At 41.0% G+C, this 21182-nt stretch overlaps 1 protein-coding gene across 9 annotated transcripts in view; it reads left to right on the top strand.

The window, feature by feature from the left end:
- Positions 1 to 21182, top strand: part of HIVEP1 (HIVEP zinc finger 1) — a 128862-nt gene that overhangs the window by 24369 nt on the left and 83311 nt on the right. Inside the window, exons 1-2 of one of the 9 annotated variants that reach the window (XM_040058942.2) lie at positions 15656 to 15720; positions 16714 to 16882. The exons of 7 other annotated variants lie outside the window; for them this stretch is intronic. In XM_040058942.2, the coding sequence (XP_039914876.1) occupies positions 16852 to 16882 (31 nt within the window). In that variant the 5' untranslated portion in view covers positions 15656 to 15720; positions 16714 to 16851. Of the gene's footprint in view, positions 1 to 15655; positions 15721 to 16614; positions 16883 to 21182 lie in introns of those variants that run through there. One more of the 9 variants, XM_040058933.2, reaches the window with a different exon arrangement.

Here is a 21182-nt window from a genome sequence, read left to right on the forward strand (position 1 = left end):
TTTATGAACCTGGTGCAAATCCATGTGATTTTGTGACCAGACTGGTAAGGGAAAGCTTTTTCCGAAAATATGAGTTACCAACTTTGTGCTGTAAGGGTGATGCAGGGCTGTAGGAGCTATAAAATATAATATTTTATTATATTTTATTATATAAAATATAATATTTATATATCATTGAGCTCTGAAAAGTTACTGCCATTAGCTATTCGGCTTCCTTAATCCACCTGCCTTTTGTAGTTAGTATTCTGCCCAGGATCATGCAAAATAATACTAATATTAAGTAGAATGTTTTGCCTTATCATGGAAAGAAAGAAAAGAGCTGCTGAAATACATCAGAAGCTGGCGATGGTGTAAATACTGTCTTGCCATCCCTAATATTATCTGATGAAGTTAGATGCTGTATAAAATTCTCTTCAATTAAAGTGATGGGTATCAGTGTTTTCTTTTGGAGGGCTAAATAGGTGAAATCAGATGTTTCCCAGACTCACGGCTTTTCTTTGCCTTTGCCTTTGTTTTGTCTGCCCTGTGCCAGGGAGGCACTGGACATTGTCTCCTTGGCAAAACGTCTTGCTTTTCCTGGCGTTTGATAGCACTACTCCTCAGTGTGACCTTGCAAAGTGACTAGAGATGCTGGAGAAACTTCAGGCAAAAACAAGTTTTGTTTCAGCCAGGTGGTGGTTTAAGTCCTTGATTACTGAGTTAGCACAAACAAAAAATGTAAAGCACAAACCAAGTTACACAAAGAATGTTGCTATATATTCTGTTCAACCTATTTCTCTACGATTTTGGCCAAGGTGTTTTATGGCTACAAAAGTCTGAGAATCCAGCTCTGCATAGGTGTCTTTTGCCTTTTTAATGTCCCTTTCTAAGGGGAAATGTTTCCTAGAATTAAAGAATGAAAATTTCAGATTATGTTTCTGCTGGGTTTTGGGTTTTTTTAAAGCTCCTTTTTTCCTGTTTGTCTTCAGTTATGTGGGCAACCAAGATGCTGATCCCATCATTTCCTTAAATCTTATTTGGGAACAGGTCTTGATGCTGAAGAGCATCCTTAAAATTCCTGTCTTTTACCTTATAATAATTAACTTACATCATGCATTAGAAGCACTTTATCAAATCATGTAGCACTTTGTCTTCTAGAGCAATAACACTTTATTGTGATTATGTATGACATTAACATGAACTATTACTTTTACTTGGGGACCAAACCTGATGTATTAAATCAGTGACAGAATTAGGCTTGCAGGGTGATTCTTCTAAATAAGTCTTTGGATGCTAGCCTGTTCTACAGTTAGTAATTTTTGGGGGTTCTGGTCATCACAGTGATGAATTACTGAAAATAATTGGAGAGTCTATTGTAACTACAAATTTTGGTATTCCTAAATATATATGGGCAGGAAGTGCTGATAAAAATTTTAGGTAATTTTTCATGGTTTTGGAGTCTTCTTTCACTTGACTGTAAAATTGAAAATAACCAGTTAAATAATTTTATTAGAAGGCAGCATCCATTCCTTACATGTATAACCACATCTGTAGTTGGGCCATGCAAAAAAAAACAAAAACAAAACAAAACAAAACAAAAAAAAAACACAAAAAACAACAACCACAACCAAAAAAAACAAAAAAAAAAAAAAAAAAAAAAAACAAACAAAAAAACAACAACAAACTTTTGTTTGGGTTTTTTTTTTTGCGTTTGAAATTAAATTGAATTTGAAGGATGTATAAATGTAAAAATGTATAAATGTTCCAGTTCTGGAACAAAACCAAGTGCTCTGTGTCTGTTCAAATTAACCTATTTTTTAAAATAGAATACTTAATCAAGAATAGCTCCTAGCTGTGCTTAGCTAGGCTTTGAGTGTACAAATGCTCTCTGTGTCTTATTTGAGTTCCTAAGGAGGCAATGCCCAAGTATTATTTAAGTATTGGGTTTCATGCTGAATGTTTCTCTCTGTGTGTTTTGCAAGCACCTAACATTACTGTAACTGAGAGAAGGGGAAAAAGTGTAGTTTGTGCTTTTGATAACAATATGTATGTAATCAGCACCTCCTGGTTAATGAATTAGTTGGCTGTTTCTTTCATACAGCAGTAGCAGGGAAAACTGCTGGGATAATCAGCAAGTATTGGCAGAGGGATTCAGTAATGTATATATCAGTTAATATTTCCTTTAAATAGTTTTCAAGTAAACCAGATGAAAATTTTGGATGGGCCCCCTGTGTGTCTAAATATTTTTCAGGAGCTGAGGCAAATAAAATATTATAAATGTGCAGTATTTAATTATTTTCTTAAACCTCAAGGAACCACACGGAATGGTTTTATTCCCCTTTCACAGTGCAATCACAGTTTGTACAATAAACGCCTAATTTTGAATTTAAAACATTGAACATAATTGAAGGGCTTGCTTGGTTTTTTGCTTTGTAACCCAAAAAGGCCTCCTTTTAATGTCAGGATAAATAGTTTTTTCTTCTTAAATGGTGATAAAAAATATGTTCTTTCTACAGATACCTTTTACAACTGCAATGTATTAAATACCTTGGGCTCAACCACATGTGTAGAAGCCCTGTTAAAATTTAGAGTTCACTGCTTAGAGCCATCCCAGAATGCAAGTGTTAAGAAGTAGATGCATCAGCAGAGAATGAATTTACCTTTGGTGATGGCTACCAAACCTGTGCCCTCAACAGTGTTATGTTCCAGCACCCAGACTTGTCTTTAAACATTGTCTCTTACCAAGTGGACTGACAAACAAGTGGGCACAGAGTGGGCACAGGGCCATTCCCTGAGAAAAAAAGAGAGGGCAGTGCATGGATGACCACCAAATGATGGCCATCTCTTCTTCATAGTGAGAGGAGCATCTGCACAGAACACCTGTGGTTGAGGAGAGGCTCTGGCTTTAGCCTCACTCCAGTGCCTGTCTCCCCAGCCCCGTGATGTTCTTCAACACAGATCTGCTTGTGAGGTGGAGAGAAGCCTGGTGAGGAGGGGAGCCAGACAGCTCCTAGGACAGGCTGGAATTGAGTCCTGCACGGGGAACAGCCCTCTGGACGGAGTGTTTGCAGGGGATGTTTGACATGAGCTTCCTCATGTTATCTGCATTTAGACAGATACTTCTGCTGATGGTGGGGATTTGGGGGCTTTTTGAGGGTATTCTTTGGTTGTTCGTTTTTTTTGGTGTGGTTTTTTTTTGTTTGTTTTTATTTCTTTTGTTTTGGCTTATTTCACAGAACCAACAGTATATTTTTTGTTTAAAAGAAAAATTCTGTAAGCTTAAGATAAGATTATTTCATCTTGGCTATAACAAAACAGCCAGACAGCTTGGAAGGGGTGTGTTTTTCCCAACTAGCGAGCCTCATTGCTAGCATGGTGGTTTTGTAGAGGTTATTACTTGCTGTACGTGAATGTGAGGAACAGATGCCTTGCTCAGTGATGGTAGCTGTCACCCAAGGACACCAGTGCTGGGGAGCAAGGACTTATTCTGGGCTTGCACCTAAGCCAAGTGCCATGCAGGGAGGCTGATCCCTGTCCAAGCAGGGAGCCAGGCTTCATGAAGTGCAGAAGGCTTTGCTGACTGTGACTCTTGGGAGGATCCAAGACCTCTGTTGCTTCATGTGTGAAGGTAATTTAAATAGTTTCAGCCTGACCTTGGGGATCGCTGTGCCGCTTTCTGCTGGGTGGTAGTGACCAGGTCTCAGTGTGTTCTGGTGATTTGGTGTGACTACTTTCCTTCTCTACTTTATTGGCGAGCCAGTGAAAACTCAATATTTTCTGTTTAACACCCCTACAGTCCTTCTGTAAGAGGCTTGCTAGCAATATAGTAAATTTCAACAGTATTTTTGTCAAATGTCCAGCAAAAATAAGTTTCTGGAAGGACTCAGAATTGTGGGAAGGTGTTTTGCAGATGTCATTTTCTAGTACAATACAACAGGAGGAAACCATTTTTGCATTTTGTATTTCTCGTTTAGAAATAAGAACAATTTAAGCTACAAATAATTGTAGAAGTTGGGATCACTGAGATAAAAAAAATGATCCACACAAATGACTTAAAATTTTGTGTCTGACTGTGTTTGTACTTTTCTCATGTCTAAAGGCTGCCAAATTCTAGATGCTGTCTTTCCTGGGAACTAACCAATGCTCTCTGGCATGATTTTCACTTCCCCTTATGTCTATATTTGAAAAAGCATATGTGTAGTCCCTAAATGAATATAGTGGTTAACAAGCTATGGATGACAACCCACAAAACATATTTCCTAAAGCAAGTTTCATACTGCTTAATGGAAAACAAATACCAGAACGACTAAACCAGGGATATTGCTATACATGCATATATTTCATGTATGAGAAAAGTTGAAGGGAAAAATCCCCTTCTGAGTTTTTCTTGGGCATGCTTCTTCCCACTGGAGTTGAGTTACTGTAACTCTGGGGGCAGAACTTGGTTTTTCCATACATATTTAAGTTTTCCCTGGTAGGGCAGGACATGCTATATGGCAGAAACAACTAGTTACTGTCATTACATGAGTAATAGCTCCGTCCTTCTTAGCACCTAAGGAAGAAATCATCCTTTACATCCTAAGGAAATAAAACCAGCAGCATCCCCCTAAAGCAGCACGGTTAAGTCATTCTGTAGCAAACAGTGTCTCTGTTGTTCCTAAAGGAAAAGAGGCCATGCAGAATTTTCAAGCCGTCTATGATGTGTCTTGTGTGCAAGCAACAGGATGTACGTGATGCTGGAGAGGCGTGGGGAAACCCCCTCCTTGCAGGCACTGCATCACCCCCAGCTGCGGGGTGACCTTGGGGGCAGGCAGGGAATGGCCCATGGCTGGGGTAGGGCAGATTTTTCTGCATTTTTCAACAGCAGATTGTCACAGGTGCATGGAGCCCTTGCTGCCCAATCCAGGTAGCACTGAATTTGGAAGTTCATTCAGGTGGTAACTGCTGGCTTGAACACAGCATGAAGTTAGAGGTTTTATTACAAAACACTAAAGCTTAATAGTGTTCTTAACCTTGGATGCTCAGTCTTCAGCCAGAGCTTCCTGAAGCTTGCTTATTCTATTTGATTTTTTTTTTAAATTTAAAAGTAACTTAAAGTGTATTTACTTGCCTTCTTTCATCTGGTGACTCACATTTCTTCCACATGACTGCTCTGCTGAGAAGGTTAGGAACCTAAGAAGTAAAACTGAAATTTCTGTAACTTTCTGCTTCCTCTATCAAATCCCTTAAGAAATTATCAAACACTGGCGAGGTTTATGATGTCATTAGAGCCTTTTATAACTGCCTAATGCTCCAAGTAGAAGAAGAAACTTGGTTATAACATGTTGTGTAACCAAGCACACTGGTCTTTAGAAAGCGAATTTAAAGCCCTTTTTTTTTTTTTTTTTTAAATTTCCTTTCAGATGCTTATATAAATGCAATAAGTTCTGGTGAAATCAGTGGAAGTTGTTAAATGGGCAGCGCTTTCTCTGATGTGAACCGCAGCTTTGTTTTGTTCTTTTTCCTTAATTTTGGTCCTTAGTTTCCAAATAGTTTGCTGATACTAGTGCACTTGGTATTTAGGAAAAAGGAGGTAACTTCATATGTTGCAGAATGTCCACCCTTTTTCCAGGGTTTAGTCCGTGAAGTGCTTAAGAAAACAGCCTTGCACATGCATGACCATCTTAAGTTGTTGTTTTTTTTTTTTTTAGTTAACTGCTGTGGGAAACAGTGGTTTTCTGATGAACTTTATACAAACCAAGAAGTGACATTTCTCATTTGCTGTAGGTGAACCTGCTGTAGCAGGGATGTTGGACTAGTCCCTTCCAACCCCAACCATTCTGTGATTTCAAAATGAGTTGAGGAGTGGCTGCTGGGTACTTTCCAAATGAGTGCAGTGTGACATCTGTGGCCCACACAAACCTCACTCAGGCCAGCTGTTGCTACCCTGTCAGTGAAGTCAGATCTGCCATGCCCTTGCATGAGGCTTTGGCTTCTTCAGAAAAAAAGGAGGACGAATAGAAGTATAAAATAAACTTTCTTTTTATTTTCGTTGAAGTTCAGAGAGCATGCGTGTGTTTGAAATATGTATATATATATAAACAGAGAAACAAAGCCCAGTATTCCAACAGTCCTAATGCATGTGCTGGAGAGAGAAATACACTTCTCAGATAAGCACCCTTGGTCCTTGCTGTACCACGTAAGTGTCTGCCCAGTAGTGGTTCTGATAAATTGTTTGTTAAAAACCGCTGTAGTTAAACTCAACAGTTGCTTTGCAGGAGATGTGACTCCAAAGCAAGTTGCTGAAACTTGGTTATGCATGTGCTGTGGACAAGGCTGTGCTAAGGCAAGCATGTGTTAGTATATTAATAACGTTGTTACCAAGGTGTTCTGCTCTGCCTGGATTGTTTTCTCAGAAACCTTCAGTTTTTAAAACACTGCAAATTTCTGTGTTGTGGTAGAAGGAAAAGCCAAAGGGAAACGTATGTGTGTCGTGGCTGAGGTCTTCATCCAGACTGTAGTCCTGTTGATTTTCACCAAAAAGCCCCAATCTAGAATGTTTTTAATGGGATCTTTGCAAAGGGTAATCACTTTAAACTGACAGAGGGTGAGTTTAGATTCATATTAGCAGGGAAACTGAACTTTTTTGACCAAAACCAAACTTGCAGCTGTAGCTAGATCACAGTGAGGTAGGAGATGCAACTTGTTTGGACAGCTAATGGCTGGTCAGTGTTTATAGTCAAATGAGCAAGATTCCTATTTTTTTTAAGGGATGAGGTAAAAAAGATTTTAGCCCCAAACTACTAGTAATCTGTGCAGACAAAATACACATAAGAGGGAAAAAGCTATGTACTTTATATGGAGGCAGGGTGCAGGAAAGGCTGATGTCCTCAAATAGTATGTATCGTGCTGGTAAAGTATAAAGAAGTAGTGTTGCAGTAGACTTTTTCTCTTTCTTGTTTTTAGACCTCTTAGCAGCTAACCACAAACCCCTGATTTTATTTTCTCTGTAGCTGATTGGAAGGACGCTGGGGTTTTTGTGCAGTTCAGACGACTTGCAGTAAGTAGTCCACGTGGCTACATCATCTTTCATCATTCTGCCTTAGACTTGCTGTTGATGGGCGGGCTGTACTTGACCTTCACCCAGGACTACCAGGGACAGCAAGACTGAAGTCTCTCTTGTTTCTGTATTTTAAAATAAAGGGACTGCTCCTCGCATAGGCCTCAGTGGGCACTTAATGCTGGGCAAAGGGCAAGGCAGTTTGCCTGCATGCAGAACCACAGGGCTGAACTGTGTGCCCAAGGAATGATCTAACCTGCTTACACTAAGGCAGGGTAGGCAAAGTAATTTCTGACAGCAACTAGCATCTCTCTACAGAACATATATCTATATGTTCTCATCCTAATAAAAATATACAATATGTATCGTATATGATGTGTGTGTGTATATATAAACATATATATGTATAAAATCTATACATGTGCTTTTCCTTCTGTCAGAAAGCTTTTCTCACTGACTTACCTTGGTAAAGTCTTTCCTCTTTAAGTTTGAAAGTACATTCATTTCCTCTTTGCATCTTCCTTCTGAACAATTGAAGACTGTTACCTTCTCTGCCTTCAGTTTCCTTTTGTTCAGATTAGATACTTAATTTATCCTTTCTGCTCTTCTCTGAATATCTTCCAACTTGTCCACATATCTCATGGAGAGCAGCAGTGAAACTTGACCAAAATCTTCCTGTTGACATCTAGTAATGGTAAGTACAGCAGAAGGCTTTCCTTACAGACCTCCCTTGCTGTCTGTTCCAGCACATTTGGTTTTTTGCAATGGTGTGATATTGTTGATGCTTATCTGGCTTGTTGTGTGCTGTAACCTCTAGCTCTCTTCCACAGAACTCTTGCCTAACTGGGGGAGTGCAAGTTGAGTGGTCAATGAAAGATAGAAACCTGGCTGTGAGGCTGGCCTGGCATAGTGAAATAGAAAAAGGGGTAACAATGGCTTAGAGGAAAACCACCTGATTAAATACCTGAGTAAACATTTCACTGAAAAAAAGGACAAAACATGGAGTATTTTTCTGACAGTTACTAAAGCAGATGCCAAAGAGATTTTGGCATAAAATATGCTGAAGTTCAGTTTGGGTATCAAGGTTATAAAGTGTTTGAGGCTAGGAGATTGCCAAAGAAATGTTTTGCTTGTATATGCAAGACAGTGTTCTTAATAGTATTAACACTAACATTTGCCTGTTTGCTCTGGTGCCTGCTGAAGTCTGTCACTTTGCAGCCCCAAGCTGCTTTTCTGTGTTACCTTTTCATCTTCCTTGTGGAAAAAAAGTCAGCTCAAGTGATTTCTCTATTAGATAAATTCAGTTGGGTTTGTGTGTATGCATTTTCTTGTAACAGTCATAATTTTGTATGTTTCAAGAAGTGGTACTTTAGATTTTTGGGTGATTTTTTATCCCACATATGGAGGAGCAGTGTTGTCTTGCAGTGTCTGGAGTGGGGTCCTATGCAGAGCAAGTCCCATGAAGGTTTTGGTTATTTAGAATCTTCTATACATGCACAGTGAGTTCTTTCTTTCTGAAAAGAGGGGAAATCCTCACTCATTGAAACAATTTGTCTTCCAGATTGGACAAAAAAAACATGGGTTTTTGTAGTGGGCTAAAATCCTGCAAAATTTCAGCACTGTATTTTTCCCCAGTAATCCCAAGATTGTTTATTCAGCTGCTTTCATTCAGTGTAGCACTTAATGAGAGTATTTTTTTTAAAGAGAGGTGGTTAGAGCACGGAACTTTCTTTTTTTTTTTTTTTTTTTTTTTTTTAAAGTTCTTTGACATATACTTGTTCTTTCATACTCCTTTCCACATTCACATTGTGTGTGTGTGTGTGTGTGTGTGTAAAGGAGCATGTGAGAGGCACTCCTGGGAGGGATGTCAGCAATCTGTGCTCCTGAGTCAGCAGAAGTCGCTGGAAACAGGACAGAAGTGTAGTAACTGCTGTGGTGAATGCCGCGCTTCGCGTTGTGTTGCCTGATCCCGATTATGGGTCTTAAGCCCCTACTGACAGCCACAATCCCCTTGTTTATGAATCTGTTTTTAAATGCTTTCTTTCGGAGAGTCACACAGCTTTGACTGCACCCTGATTGGTTTCGACATTTCCTCCTTAGCCTGAAGGAAACTCTCTAAAACCTGCTACCCCATGCTGCTTCCATCCTTGGCAAGAAAGGGGATGGTTTCAGAGTCCTGTGCAAGGACCAGAGGCTGGGGTGGGTTTGGGAGCCAGGAGGGAAGGGCACTCCATGGTGGCTGCAAAACCATGTTGTCAAATATCAGCTATATTCTTTTGTAATTTCTAATCTAACTATTACTTGAAATAATATGGGACTCTGGGAACTTTATATCCCTTTAGGTCTTTCACCTTGGGCTACTTCGAACCAGAACGGCAAAAATTGAATTGAATTTTGTTCAATTTAGTGTATCTTCCACCCATTATGTGGCCTGGGGTAGGGGGTTGGGGTGGCTTTTTTGTTTTGTGCTTTTAAGTAGCTAACCACCTGAATCCACTAAGTAGTGCACTTAATAATCCTGCTTTGCTTCTGTCTTTGAGCATGTGCACTGCTACAAATGGGACAATCTGTAGAATTGACATGTAGAATTGTAGAGCTAACATGCCCCTAGAGAGCTCAAAGGAAGGAGCAGTGGACGCAAAGTGAAATCAAATCTCTGCTCTCAGGAAGGTGGGATCTGTGTCCATTGGTTTTCATAAAGGTACAGTAGGGTTTGAGCCATGGGTTGATCTGGGTGCAATAAGGCAAGTCTTGAGGTCACCCCAGCGAGTAAGCCACCAACTTTTCCTGGATTTCTTTGTAGAAGAACCCAACATGAACTCCCAAGTGTGGCTGAATTGTGAGAGATATATATATATATATTTTATTATTATTTTTATTATTTTTTTTGATTGGTACACAAAATACTTTTGATGCTGAAAGTTAAGTTGAAAGTTAACAATCATTCCTTTGTAGTACTCCCTTTCGAAGTAGACCATGCTATAGCTACAAGAAAACACAATGCAGAGGGATAAATTCTGCTTTCAAGCCTGTATTATATAAATGTCTTATGAATATTTTTAAACAATATACGTTAACAGGAATATTTACATAAGTAAAGGAAATAAGATTTTAAACTACTCCATTGAATATGTAAGTATCTCTGTCCTTGCTTGATTTTTTTTTCCTTCAAATAATCAGCAGCCTTTGGCATTTCACACCCTTCTTATACAGTAATTTTCAGTAATTTCTTCCTGAGTGCTGATATTTAAGTTTCTCAGAAAGCTTTTACATCCATATTCACTTGTCAGAAACTGTTTGGATGCTTTTTTGAAGCCCCTATTTTAATTCCTATCACAACATTTCCTAAACTATGTCACTTTTTTTTTTTTTTAATAGAAAACCTCTGGTGTTCTCAGCTGTGGCTGTGCTGCCATATCCAGCAGCCTCATGGCAGGGTTGTCACCTGATGAGAATCTCTTTCCCAGGCTGGTCTGAGAACACCAGTAATGGTTGCCTCTCCTGAACCAAGTTCAGCAGCAAGCACAAGGGAAACACCCAGGCCACATGAACGCAGCCGCCTTGGGTCCATCACAGGCTGCATTGCCTCCTGCCATGCCACGCTCTTGTTGTTTATTAAAGACATCCATGCTCTCATGTTGGCAACCTACCAGATCCATCTTCTTCCAGCTGAGCCTCAAGGCCTATTGTGTCAGAGCTCAGGAGAGACGTGCGTGCCCTAGCTGTATGCTGATGGTGTTAGTCAGATAGGTGATGTGGGGTAACTGGCCACTCTTGATCATGTATTTTGTGCCTGATTTAAGGGCCCCAGTAGATCCTAGCTCAGAGGAGCAATGCGTGTGGCTGCCACTGGGCAATGGGGTTGAAACCTCAATCAGAAGAGGTACTGTTTGCTGGGTCCCCACAGTTGGACCCATCATGGTGCTACACCAAGAACTTGTAATGACTCCTGTGAGTCATTCCCGTGCTGCTTGACATCTCCATTTCCTATACCTTAGTGCTGAGAGGGAGCCCAGTCACTACCCCCAGCGACTCCTTCCTTCTTCGTTTTCCACCTCTGTGTTGTCTGGGCAGGCAGACACTTGTTGTAGGAAAGCACCTTGATTTGGACCACCACACTGAAATCCATGCTGGAGTGAGAATCCATAGCATAGAGTGAGAGCCATTCTGTCATGATCTGCCATGAAGTAACTGCAAAGTTGTGTCATAAAGAACTTGCCGTTCTGATCGTCACTGCAGAACATGCTGTGTGACAGACAGCCTTGCTTAGAGGTCTCCATTTTAGGGATTGTGTTAAGTCATACAGGTGATAATCTAAATGTAAATAATAATTGATGCATGTTAAAATTTGAATTTCATTAGGTGGAGGTTTTTAGACTTGAACAAATGAATTATTTTTTTCATGTAATGCTGTAACATGCTTACTAGGTTTGACAATGAGTGTTTCCCCAGATACAGAGATGTCAGATAATAAGCAAGCAGACAAGGCGGTATTGTAATCATCTCTGTTTTGGAGAATACAGGCCAGAGCGAGGTACCTCCTTGAAACAATCTACTTCACTGATACTTTGCTTCAACAGATTGACATCATCTCAGGAAAGAAAATAACTGTTTGCTATTCCTGTCATAGACGTCTTTCAATCACTGCGACAGATGTTCCAAGCATGTTGTTCCTCTGTTAGGTTTCTTTAGTAGTAAAAATACTGTGGGCTAAATATAGTTTAAGTTGGTTGAGGTACCTTGCTTGAATATGATTCAAAATTGCATTATACCTAGTTTAAATCAGAGTGTAACAGGACAAAGCCATTGGAAGGTCTAGTTAAGAGAATTTCAAGCCCAGGTAGGAATTTTTTATTCAGTCATATGTAAAATGAAATGCTATCTTTTTCGAATATATCTTGCAATCCAATTTAGGATGAACCTGGATAACATAGTGAACTTCCCTCCCCCTGCTCATTATTTGGAATTACCTTGGACAATAAATGGGAAAAATACTTTAATAGTTCTCTTTTCCTGTTATCTGCAGTGTTGTCTTCTGTGGCAGCTGGATGTTCTACAATACACAGATTCTGTTATCCCTCAATGAAACTGAATTTCACGTTCAGGAACAATTGAGGTGGCTAAGATTAGAGAAAGAACCAGTACACATGCACAAGGTACCCATCATTCCTTTGGGGACTTTGGAGGCTGAGACGGCTGCGACCCCCCCACCCTTTCCTCTGACAGTGAGTTCCAGTTCAAAGCTCTTCTCTGTCATCTTTCCTGCTCACTTGCTTCTGGGAGAGCTAACAGGATGACGCAGGCTGAGTTCTGCTGAACCCGTTGGTGGTAAATAGCTCCTTCTTTTCATTCTCCCACTCATTTTGTACCTAGATGATCGGTTGCTGCTCATGTGGCCCACTTTTTGAGACCACTGGGTTGGGAGCACAGCTTCCTGCCTGGAACTGGGTCGCGGTGGTGTGACAGTAACTGCACTGGTGTGTGTCCCTTCCAAGTGCGATTCCAGTCAGTGATGTTGATCAGGGGAATGCTCTTGTTTGGATACTGACTGGCTGGAGCTTTCTGCTCCCTCTTTCTGACACGTATACAGATGAAGTTGCTAAATTACAGTGTCTGGGACAAGGTGCTCGTTTCCAAAAATGATGAGTAAAGCAACAAAGTTCAAGGCTTATTTCATCACTTCGACTTTTACTCCAGTGATAGAGACAGGGAGTTCAGCTTTGGAAAATTGAGATCCTCAGTTCGTAATCTGTTCTTGTTTCATTGCGAGTTAACTTTATTTAACAGATTGTTACAATACTCCTCCAAGAGGGAAGTAAATGTAGGGAGTTACAGGTGCAATGCTCTCCACTGTCTAATGACACTGACAGCATCCTTCGTTTTGTGCTTGCTTTTGGGGGAGGAGAGGGAAGCTTATCGCATGCTGCCAGGTCATTGCAGGGAATCTGGTGCCAGCTGTAACTCTCTTCAAGGTCCTGCTTCTGTGGGAAAACTCACGGGTGGTTAACTTGAGCATCCAGTTTTGAGCCTTCACAGAGGAGAGTGGTTCAAGTAGGCTTTGTCTTGAAGCCATTTGGGCCCCGCTATGATCTCATATAAGGAGACATTTTCTTTTAATTTGCTTTACAGATTTGGAGTTGGGATCATTCATATTGATCTTTCTTTGGTTTCAAGCTTCTTTGTGCAACAGTGAAGGTTGTAGATGTTTACTTACTAATTTCATCATCATACTTGTTTTGATTTATTGCCCTTAGTTATTTAAGCTGTGAGAACCGTGAGAAAGACTTTAACATCTAATTTTTACCCTTTTTGTTCTTATAATCAAACAGAAATCCTACAGCATTCACCCAGGGAGTCACTTTGTAAAGTTCATGGGTAATTTCACAATGGACATGGACAGCTGAATGCACTTTTGGGGGTTTTTTGCAGCATGATTGTGGCCTTCTCTTAATTGTTTCTATGACAATTTTATATTCACTTGGGTTTAGAATGAAAAAACAAAAGGATTCTTCAGCATTCAAACAGGCTGCCTAGGGAAGTGGTTGAGTCACCATCCCTGGAGGTATTTAAAAGATGTGTTATACATGGCACTTAGTGACATAGTTTGGTGGTGGACTTGTCAGCACCGTGTTAGCCGTTGGACTCGATGATCTTAGAGGTATTTCTAACCTAAATGACTAAATGGTTCTAAGATCCAACCTACTACTTCTTGAGTTTGCTTTCCTGTTTGAAGGGCCGAGTGAGGGACGTCAGGACAGTTGCGGTATCCGGGTTTCAAACTTCATCTCTTTTGTCTAGCTTCCATGCCAAGTATAGGAGCATGGTGAGACCTTTAGTTCTTGTAAGGTAGATTGGTTATTTAGGGACAGACATTTGAGATTATTCTTAATTTCTTTATCCGTATTTGTTTATAATAACAAGGTGTCCAGGAAGAACATACTGCCTTTAGCTCAGGATTTAGCAGGGCAAATTACTTCCTGTGGTAAGTTTCTTGGAGGTGAATGTAGCAGAAGTGTTCCTGCCTGCCTGTAGCACTTGGATATACCTAATAAGGATGGGAAACACCCTGACCTTAAAGTAACCTTCTGCCCTCCTACTTTGCCATCTGTCTCAAGACCTGCAAAAGATTTGACTGCTTCTCACAAGCTCTTCTACCAACGTTGTCCCCCAGAAAGGGAAAAAGAAAAGTTATATAACAGTGTTTTCCTCCAAAACTGCACGTTATGGAATTCAGCCAAGACCCTGATTTTAGCTCCAGCAGAAGTCTAAAACTGACACAAATTGTTTTCCAAGGTCCTTTCTTTTTTCTGTGTGTATAAAGACAATAAATGAACCAATAGTTTAGCATGTGGGGTAGAATATTCCTCAATAGCAGCAAAGGTGAATGGTTCTTGGGAAGAGCCACAACCACCAATTCACTAGTTAGTGAGCTTTCCTTCTCCATCAATATTATTGATACAATTTCTTTGTCAGAAATCACCAGGGGAGAGCTTGGAGGAGAGGAAATGCACTGTCATACAGAAATGGAACCTGTTGCAGATATGATACGTTCCTGTTGAACATTAATGAACTGCAGCAGTTGTATGTAAGGTTTGTGGCTTGTTACATATGCTTAGCTTGTCAAAAGTTTCTCGGGGCATTACGGGCAGGCAGCATAATTTGTGCAACAGGCAGAGCTCTCTGCCTGTGGATGTAACACTGACCTTACTTGAACTGATAAATAGCTGTCTTATCCATGACCTTTAATAGCTGAAATGTGTACACACACCATCTACAGCCCTTTTCAGGTTTGCTTCAAAAGAGATCACTGGAATAAAGCATAGGAATATTTGTATGCAGTGCTCTGTGTGATCTTTTCTGGCTTGTAACAGCACATCAAGAGAATTCCAGAGTTTAGGAGTAGCAGAGCAATCACTTTTGCATGTGTTCTTTCTTCTTCATGAAAGGCATTCATTCATAGGGATGCATGGTGTTGTGCAGCCAGCTGATCTTAAAAAAAAAAAAAACAAAAAAAAAACAACACGACAGAATGTAATGTTGGGCTTTATCCTCTTAATGTAAAATAAGACTTACCTTCTGTTTGCATTCCCTAGTTTAATTTGAAAGAAGACAGAGACAATATTAAAATATAATAAGGGCAATTAATTTTGTGGTTCACAGTGGCTCAGATTTAGAAGGGAAAAAAACTCACCTTAATCGCACAGTACTTAAGGGCTCCCTGTAAGAAGGTTGTGCTTAACCTTCAGCAAACGCTTATGGGCTGCCCTGAATAGTAATGGGTTTAAGCACATGCTTAAGTGTTTTCCTGAAGGAAGACCTTAGCATCTTCTCAAGTGTTAGATTACGGCTTCATTTACCTTATTCATAAATCCCAGCATCAGAGGCAAACTTTTCTTTCATCTCTTGGCAGATATCTGGGGGTATAGATTTTTCCACCTCCGTTTGCCCTGCTTTCTGTGGCTCTCTTGCTGCAATCTGATCAGCCCAGGCTGACCTTCAGGGGTGCTCCACATGGTTCGGGAGCCTGCCCGCATGGCTCCGATTGCACGATCAAAGTCCGTACCTTGCCTTTCATCTGCCGGCTCTCTGCCCTTCCCAGGGTTATTAATTTGAAGAACTCAAAGGCGCAACCCCTTTCTGCTGCGCCTGTTCCCGGGGAAGTAGGAATGGGAATTGGCGGGTTGTCCAACGGCTTGGCTGTGGTCAGTTTTCCATGCTGGGAGATGGGATTGGAGTGGGTTAAATCTGTACCAGCTGGTTCTTGGCTGGCTGTCGGAAATGCAAGGAAAAGAAAACCAAAACAGGAGAGGGAGGGAGGGGAAAAAAAAAAAAAAAAAAAAAAAAAAGTGGGTGGGAAGGAGGAAACAAGAAGAGGGGAAAACAAAATAAAGGCGGAAAACGGAAAGAAAAAAAGGAGGAAGGAAAAGAGTAAATAGGGGTGTAGAAGGATTAAAAAAAAGTAAACAAGAAAAAGGGGAAAAAAGAAAATAAAAATGGGGGAAGTAAAACGAAAAAATGGGGGGAAAAAAGAGAAAATGGGCAAGAAGGAGAAAAGGGGAGAAAGAAAAATATCACGGGGAAATGGGAGAAAAAAGAAGAGGAAAAAAAATAGAAAAAAAGGGGGGGCGGGGAGGGGAACCCCAGCCGAGCACGCCGGAGCCCCCGGCCCGGAGCCCCGGCCGGGCCGCCCCGAGTCCGGCGGCGGGGCCCGGCCTTGCGCGCGGCCCGGCGCGCGCCTCTTGCGTAAGCGGCGGCCCCGCCGCCCTGCCGGTGGTGCCGTTGCCATGGCGAGATAGCGGGGGAGGATTCCTGGGATCCGTAAGCCGGGGGAGAGGGACAGATTACGTCTTAACCCGTCACTCCGCGGCGCCTAACGTGATGTGGCAGGGTCGCCCAGGTGTCCCGGCGGGTTGACCCGGCGGGCGGCTCCGGGCTGTTGCAGGCATCGTTTTAAATAAAATAAAGCTGGGAGGGAGGAAGGGTGGCTCTCGGGGTAAGAGGATTAGATGCGTTCGCATGGGGGCCGGGATGAGAAAATACTGCAAGGCTTGAGGGAGGTGGGCTTGAGGAACTGGCCTCGATGGAAACGGGAGTTATCCTTTGTGAACATTCTTAGTGCCTGCTGAGAACTGCCTGGCAGGTGTTGGAAGGGGATTCTTTTAATCTTCACCTGCATATTTTATTATCACATTTAGTTGTCAGCGTTTAAATCGTAAGATACGCACATAAACACACCCTGAGAATCTCTAAGCAGCGAGTCCAAGTACCAGCCTTATGCTGATACCGAGCCTAGATCAAATGATTGACAGATGTCTTTTACATGAACGGAAGGAATGACCGGAGAAGGCATCAGTGTCTGCTTGGGTAAGTTTCCGTTATCTTTAATCATTATTAGTATTTTACACCATCTCTTCCTCAGTGTAAGAATGGGAGCAGTCAACTCTGGTGGGGTCTTCTTGCGCTTTTGATCTTCTCACTGCTCTTTGCCTGCTAGAATTCCTAGAAGCAGGTGAGAATTTATTGAAACTTTTTGCAGTGGTCTCTTCTTTGTCACTGCAAGGATGTCATTAGCGCAGACAAAAACTTTATAAATTCTGATGTCGGATTTTAAGTTTGGAGAAGATGATGTCTGGTCTAGAATCCGGTCTCCAAATTTACTGTGTTGTAAACGTGTTTCTTAAGAGAGCAGCCCCTACCTGTGTTAATAATAATATTCATTGCCAGAAAACAGATGTGTGCAGGGAAAAAGTCTAAGTGAATTTAAAATTCTTAAACAGTTTTACAGCAGTGGGGTAAGAAATGTAAGCGAGAATACTACTGGGAAATGAGCTTGCGTTACACCCACAGAGCATATACTGTACATTAGTTAAAACCCTGTTGTTTTTGTTGCCTGCAATTAATTGAGTAATTTCTTCCATGACTGAAACTGCAGGTTAAGCATGTTTGCTTTGAAAGCAAGTCTTCTGAATTGAGATGGCTTTTGCACTTACCATATATTAACGAGCTCTCGCAAAGTACATTTTGTGCGCTTTGGCTCTGAATTCCTGAAAGGTGTCGGTGGGGGTTAATTCACTGTTACATAAACAGCCAATAACAGCTTCCGACTGTACTGGAATTGCTCAAAACAGTTATTAGCTTCAAGGCCATTATAGAGAAAAAGGCGTTTCACTTTTGCAGATATTATTTCTATGAAAAAAACAGAAATGGACTATGAGAACTCTGCATCATTGAAGTGAGGACGTTGCTGTATAAATAGGCAAAGCTTTACCACTGGGTTTTACAACTCTAATAAGGCCTTTACCACCCAGTTGTACTTGGAAACCAACAAAATCTCAACCAAACCAGTTTTCCTGAAGCTAAGCATTTATTACATGAAGACATTTGAGTAGAGCATCATTGCTTTAGTAAGCAAAGCCTGCCTGCTACCTGTGTGCACGCATGCTGATATTCTAAAAAAGTAGAAGTCAGAGCTGCCATCACAAAAAGCCAAATCTTAAAGCTGTACTGAATTGTGGGAGCACAGGGGCGGCATGGGGAGCCAGAAGCTGGGATCTATTGCAGCAGGGTTATGCAGCAGTTCAGCTCACTCCAGGTGGTGCAGGAAGGAGCTGAGAAGCAATTTCTGAGCTCCCTGGCTGGGAAGCAGGGGTGCCTGGAGGGCGGAAGGTGCGCCTGCAGCCATTTCTGGTGCCTTCTGGTTTTGAAACTTCCCGTGGGGAATTTGCTAGATAGTTTTGTTGCTGGAGTGTTTATTTAGGAAAGCAGGCCTGGTACCTGTTGGAGCAGCCTGCAGAATTGTCTCTGTGCTCTCTGGGCATGAACAATTGTTGTTTGCTCAGAGAACTGGAAGTGTTTGGATATGAGAACTTTGCTTGCATTTAGACATCATCGGTTGCCCCCAAACTAGCTTATACCTTGACTTTTCAGGAACTGGAAATACTGCTTCTGCTGCATTTCTAGAAGTAAAAGAGTACAGGAAAAGGTTTTATGTGTAATTCAGCTGGTTTTTTGCGTATGACTGTTCATACTGGCAGCTACTTTCCAAAAGATAAAGTAACTTTGTGTTTTGGTTGTTTCAGCTATAGGATTTGACTCCTGATTATTTTAAATGCAGTGTTGTTCTGCATCACCAGCAGTTGTTTATTTAGGTGTCTGAGGGAAACACATGACTTGGCATTAGCCTTTCTTTTCCTCCCATCTCCCCTGACCCCAAAGTAGTTCAGGCTGAAACTTGATAAGTTAATCGCAGTTACCTTGGCAAAATTATAAACAAATTAAGATGGATGAAGCCTAGCCATAAAATTATTTCGGATAGGCTGGGCAAATGCAGCCGAGAGCGTTAATTGGTGCTGCTTTTGCTGCTGCCTTTGACAGTGTAGGGTTTCAGTAAGTAATTCCTCCTTGAAGGAAGTGAGACGTGCCATGTCATCTGTTTCACTTATGCAGCCTTTATGAAATTCCCTGGATTTATGACTTGTGTTAATCAATGTTGTGTAGGTAAGTCTTTCAGGTATTTTCACTTCCCTGACATGGACCTAGTCCATCTCTGTATCTTTATTTTGGTATATGTGTGCTTGTCACAGGGAATTACATGTTTGTACACTGTTAAAAAATGGCAGACCCTTACTACAGTCAATATAGTTTTAATGGAATTAATGACATTTTAAATTAAGAAGAATTTTTGCTCGTTTGTCTGTTATGGACAATGATTTGATTACAAACCCCCGCAGTGCTGATGGCTCTGGAGATGATGGATGACAGGACACGGCACATACTGGAGGATCGGTGTTAATGTTCGTTCATCCAGTCCTACTTATGTTATGAAAAGACATTTAGAATGTGCGTGTAGCTCAACCATGGAATTTATTTAGAGGGAGATTCCAGAAGAACACCAAGCATAAATCTTCCCATATTTGCAAGTTTTTTTGTGGTATTAAACCTGATGGTGCACGGTTTTGTAGTTTGTGTTACCAGAAGTGATCCTAAACATTTGCAAGTTTTCTTTCATTCAGAAAAATGGGTAGTACAGAAAGATTGAGAAGCAGAGATAAGGCTTTTGAATCTTAATGAAGCTAGCTCAGCCAGAGGGGAAGTGTCAGGTGGGAAGCAGAGCTGTCTTTAAAGAACCACGTGGGTTTCTTTTGGTGTGGTCTAAGTGTCCATTTGAGACCCTCTACAGTTTAACGTACTTTTTTGGTCTTTATTTGTTTGGGTTTTGTATATTACAAAATATATGGTTGTAAACCACTTCATACTGAACACAGTATTCATTCTGGTTGAACATCCGTGCTTTATTATAAGTCTTTATCATCATTGCAAGATAAATATCAGGACTTTATGACTTAATAATAAGTTTTATCTTTAAAGATCATTTTCTAAAAGATTGAAATGGGTTGTTACCTCACCTAGGAGTTATGAGTGTGATTGTTGGGAGCACCTGAGAGTTGAGTTAGATTAATGCTATTTTAATTGGCAGGAGATTACCAGTTTCTGTGGGAAAATGAATTGATTAAAACCCACCATGAAGGCCTTTCGAAAATTCTAAACTGTATTATGAAGATTGTTGATTTTGAAATTAAGTACTACAAGTTGGAAGAAGAGGCTACTTTCTAAGCACCCCAATTTTGCATTGTCTGTACAGTAATTAGTTTACACTGTATTTAGGAGACACATACAAAAGCCAGTTGTGTTTTTGCAAAAGGGTTTTAGGAATAGCTTTGTGTGGGCTCACTCTGAGCCAATCTAATAGGGTCTGATTTTCAGAAAACCCCTTGCTGAAAACCAGGCTGGTTTAAGAGAACTGTGGTTCGGCACTTTGACTCTTTAGCTCTTTTGGGAGTCTCTGGTCTCACTAGTTAGTATTATCTGTTAGAATGTGTAAGGGCAGGAGGAATTTTTGGCCACCCTTGGATGCAATAATAGTATGTGATGAGACTCTGGCACAGGTTTCCTGGAGAAGCTGTGGATGCCCCGTCTCTGGAAGTGTTCAAGATGAGGTTGGATGAGGCTTTGAGCAGCCTAGTCTAGTGAAAGGTGTCCCTGCCCATTGCAGGGGCATTGGAATTAAATGATTTTTGAGGTCCCTTCCAGCCTAGAACATTTCCTGATTCTATGAAATAGCAAAAAAAGCTGCCATTAAATTTTTGTGTGTCATTGGAAAGAGCACTGGTAAATGAGAATAATATTCCCAGGAGAGCAGGCAAGGGGTTAACTCTGGAGTATCTCTATGTAAGTGGTTGGCAGTAAAATATCTAAATATCTCTATAAGACTTCATGTGTGTAGGCACTTAGGGTTATAATTATCTTTCCAATAAATTCTTGGAGCATGGAAAATGGACTGGAGCTATAAAGTACACAGTAAGGTTGTGTTGGGCATTAGTACCAAACTCACATATCCCATGACAAGTTCATAAACCCAGGGACCAGACTTCCCTTCACTAAGAAATTCTCTCACCTCTCCATCATTGTCCCATACATTCTCTTCTTCTTTCCCATCACTGAACTATGTGGTCAAAAACAAGAATCCCCTTCTCTTTTCACTCTGGCCTTAAAGGAGGGAATTTTGAGCTTCTGGTAGGTGGCTTGCTGCCTGCTGGTTTTACTGCTCTGTGCTTGGACATTTTCCAAGACAGTCAGTCCTCACTTTCATCTGCGCCCTGGGATT

The sequence above is a fragment of the Hirundo rustica genome, chromosome 1 (assembly GCF_015227805.2).
Source record: "Hirundo rustica isolate bHirRus1 chromosome 1, bHirRus1.pri.v3, whole genome shotgun sequence".
NCBI lineage: Eukaryota > Metazoa > Chordata > Aves > Passeriformes > Hirundinidae > Hirundo > Hirundo rustica.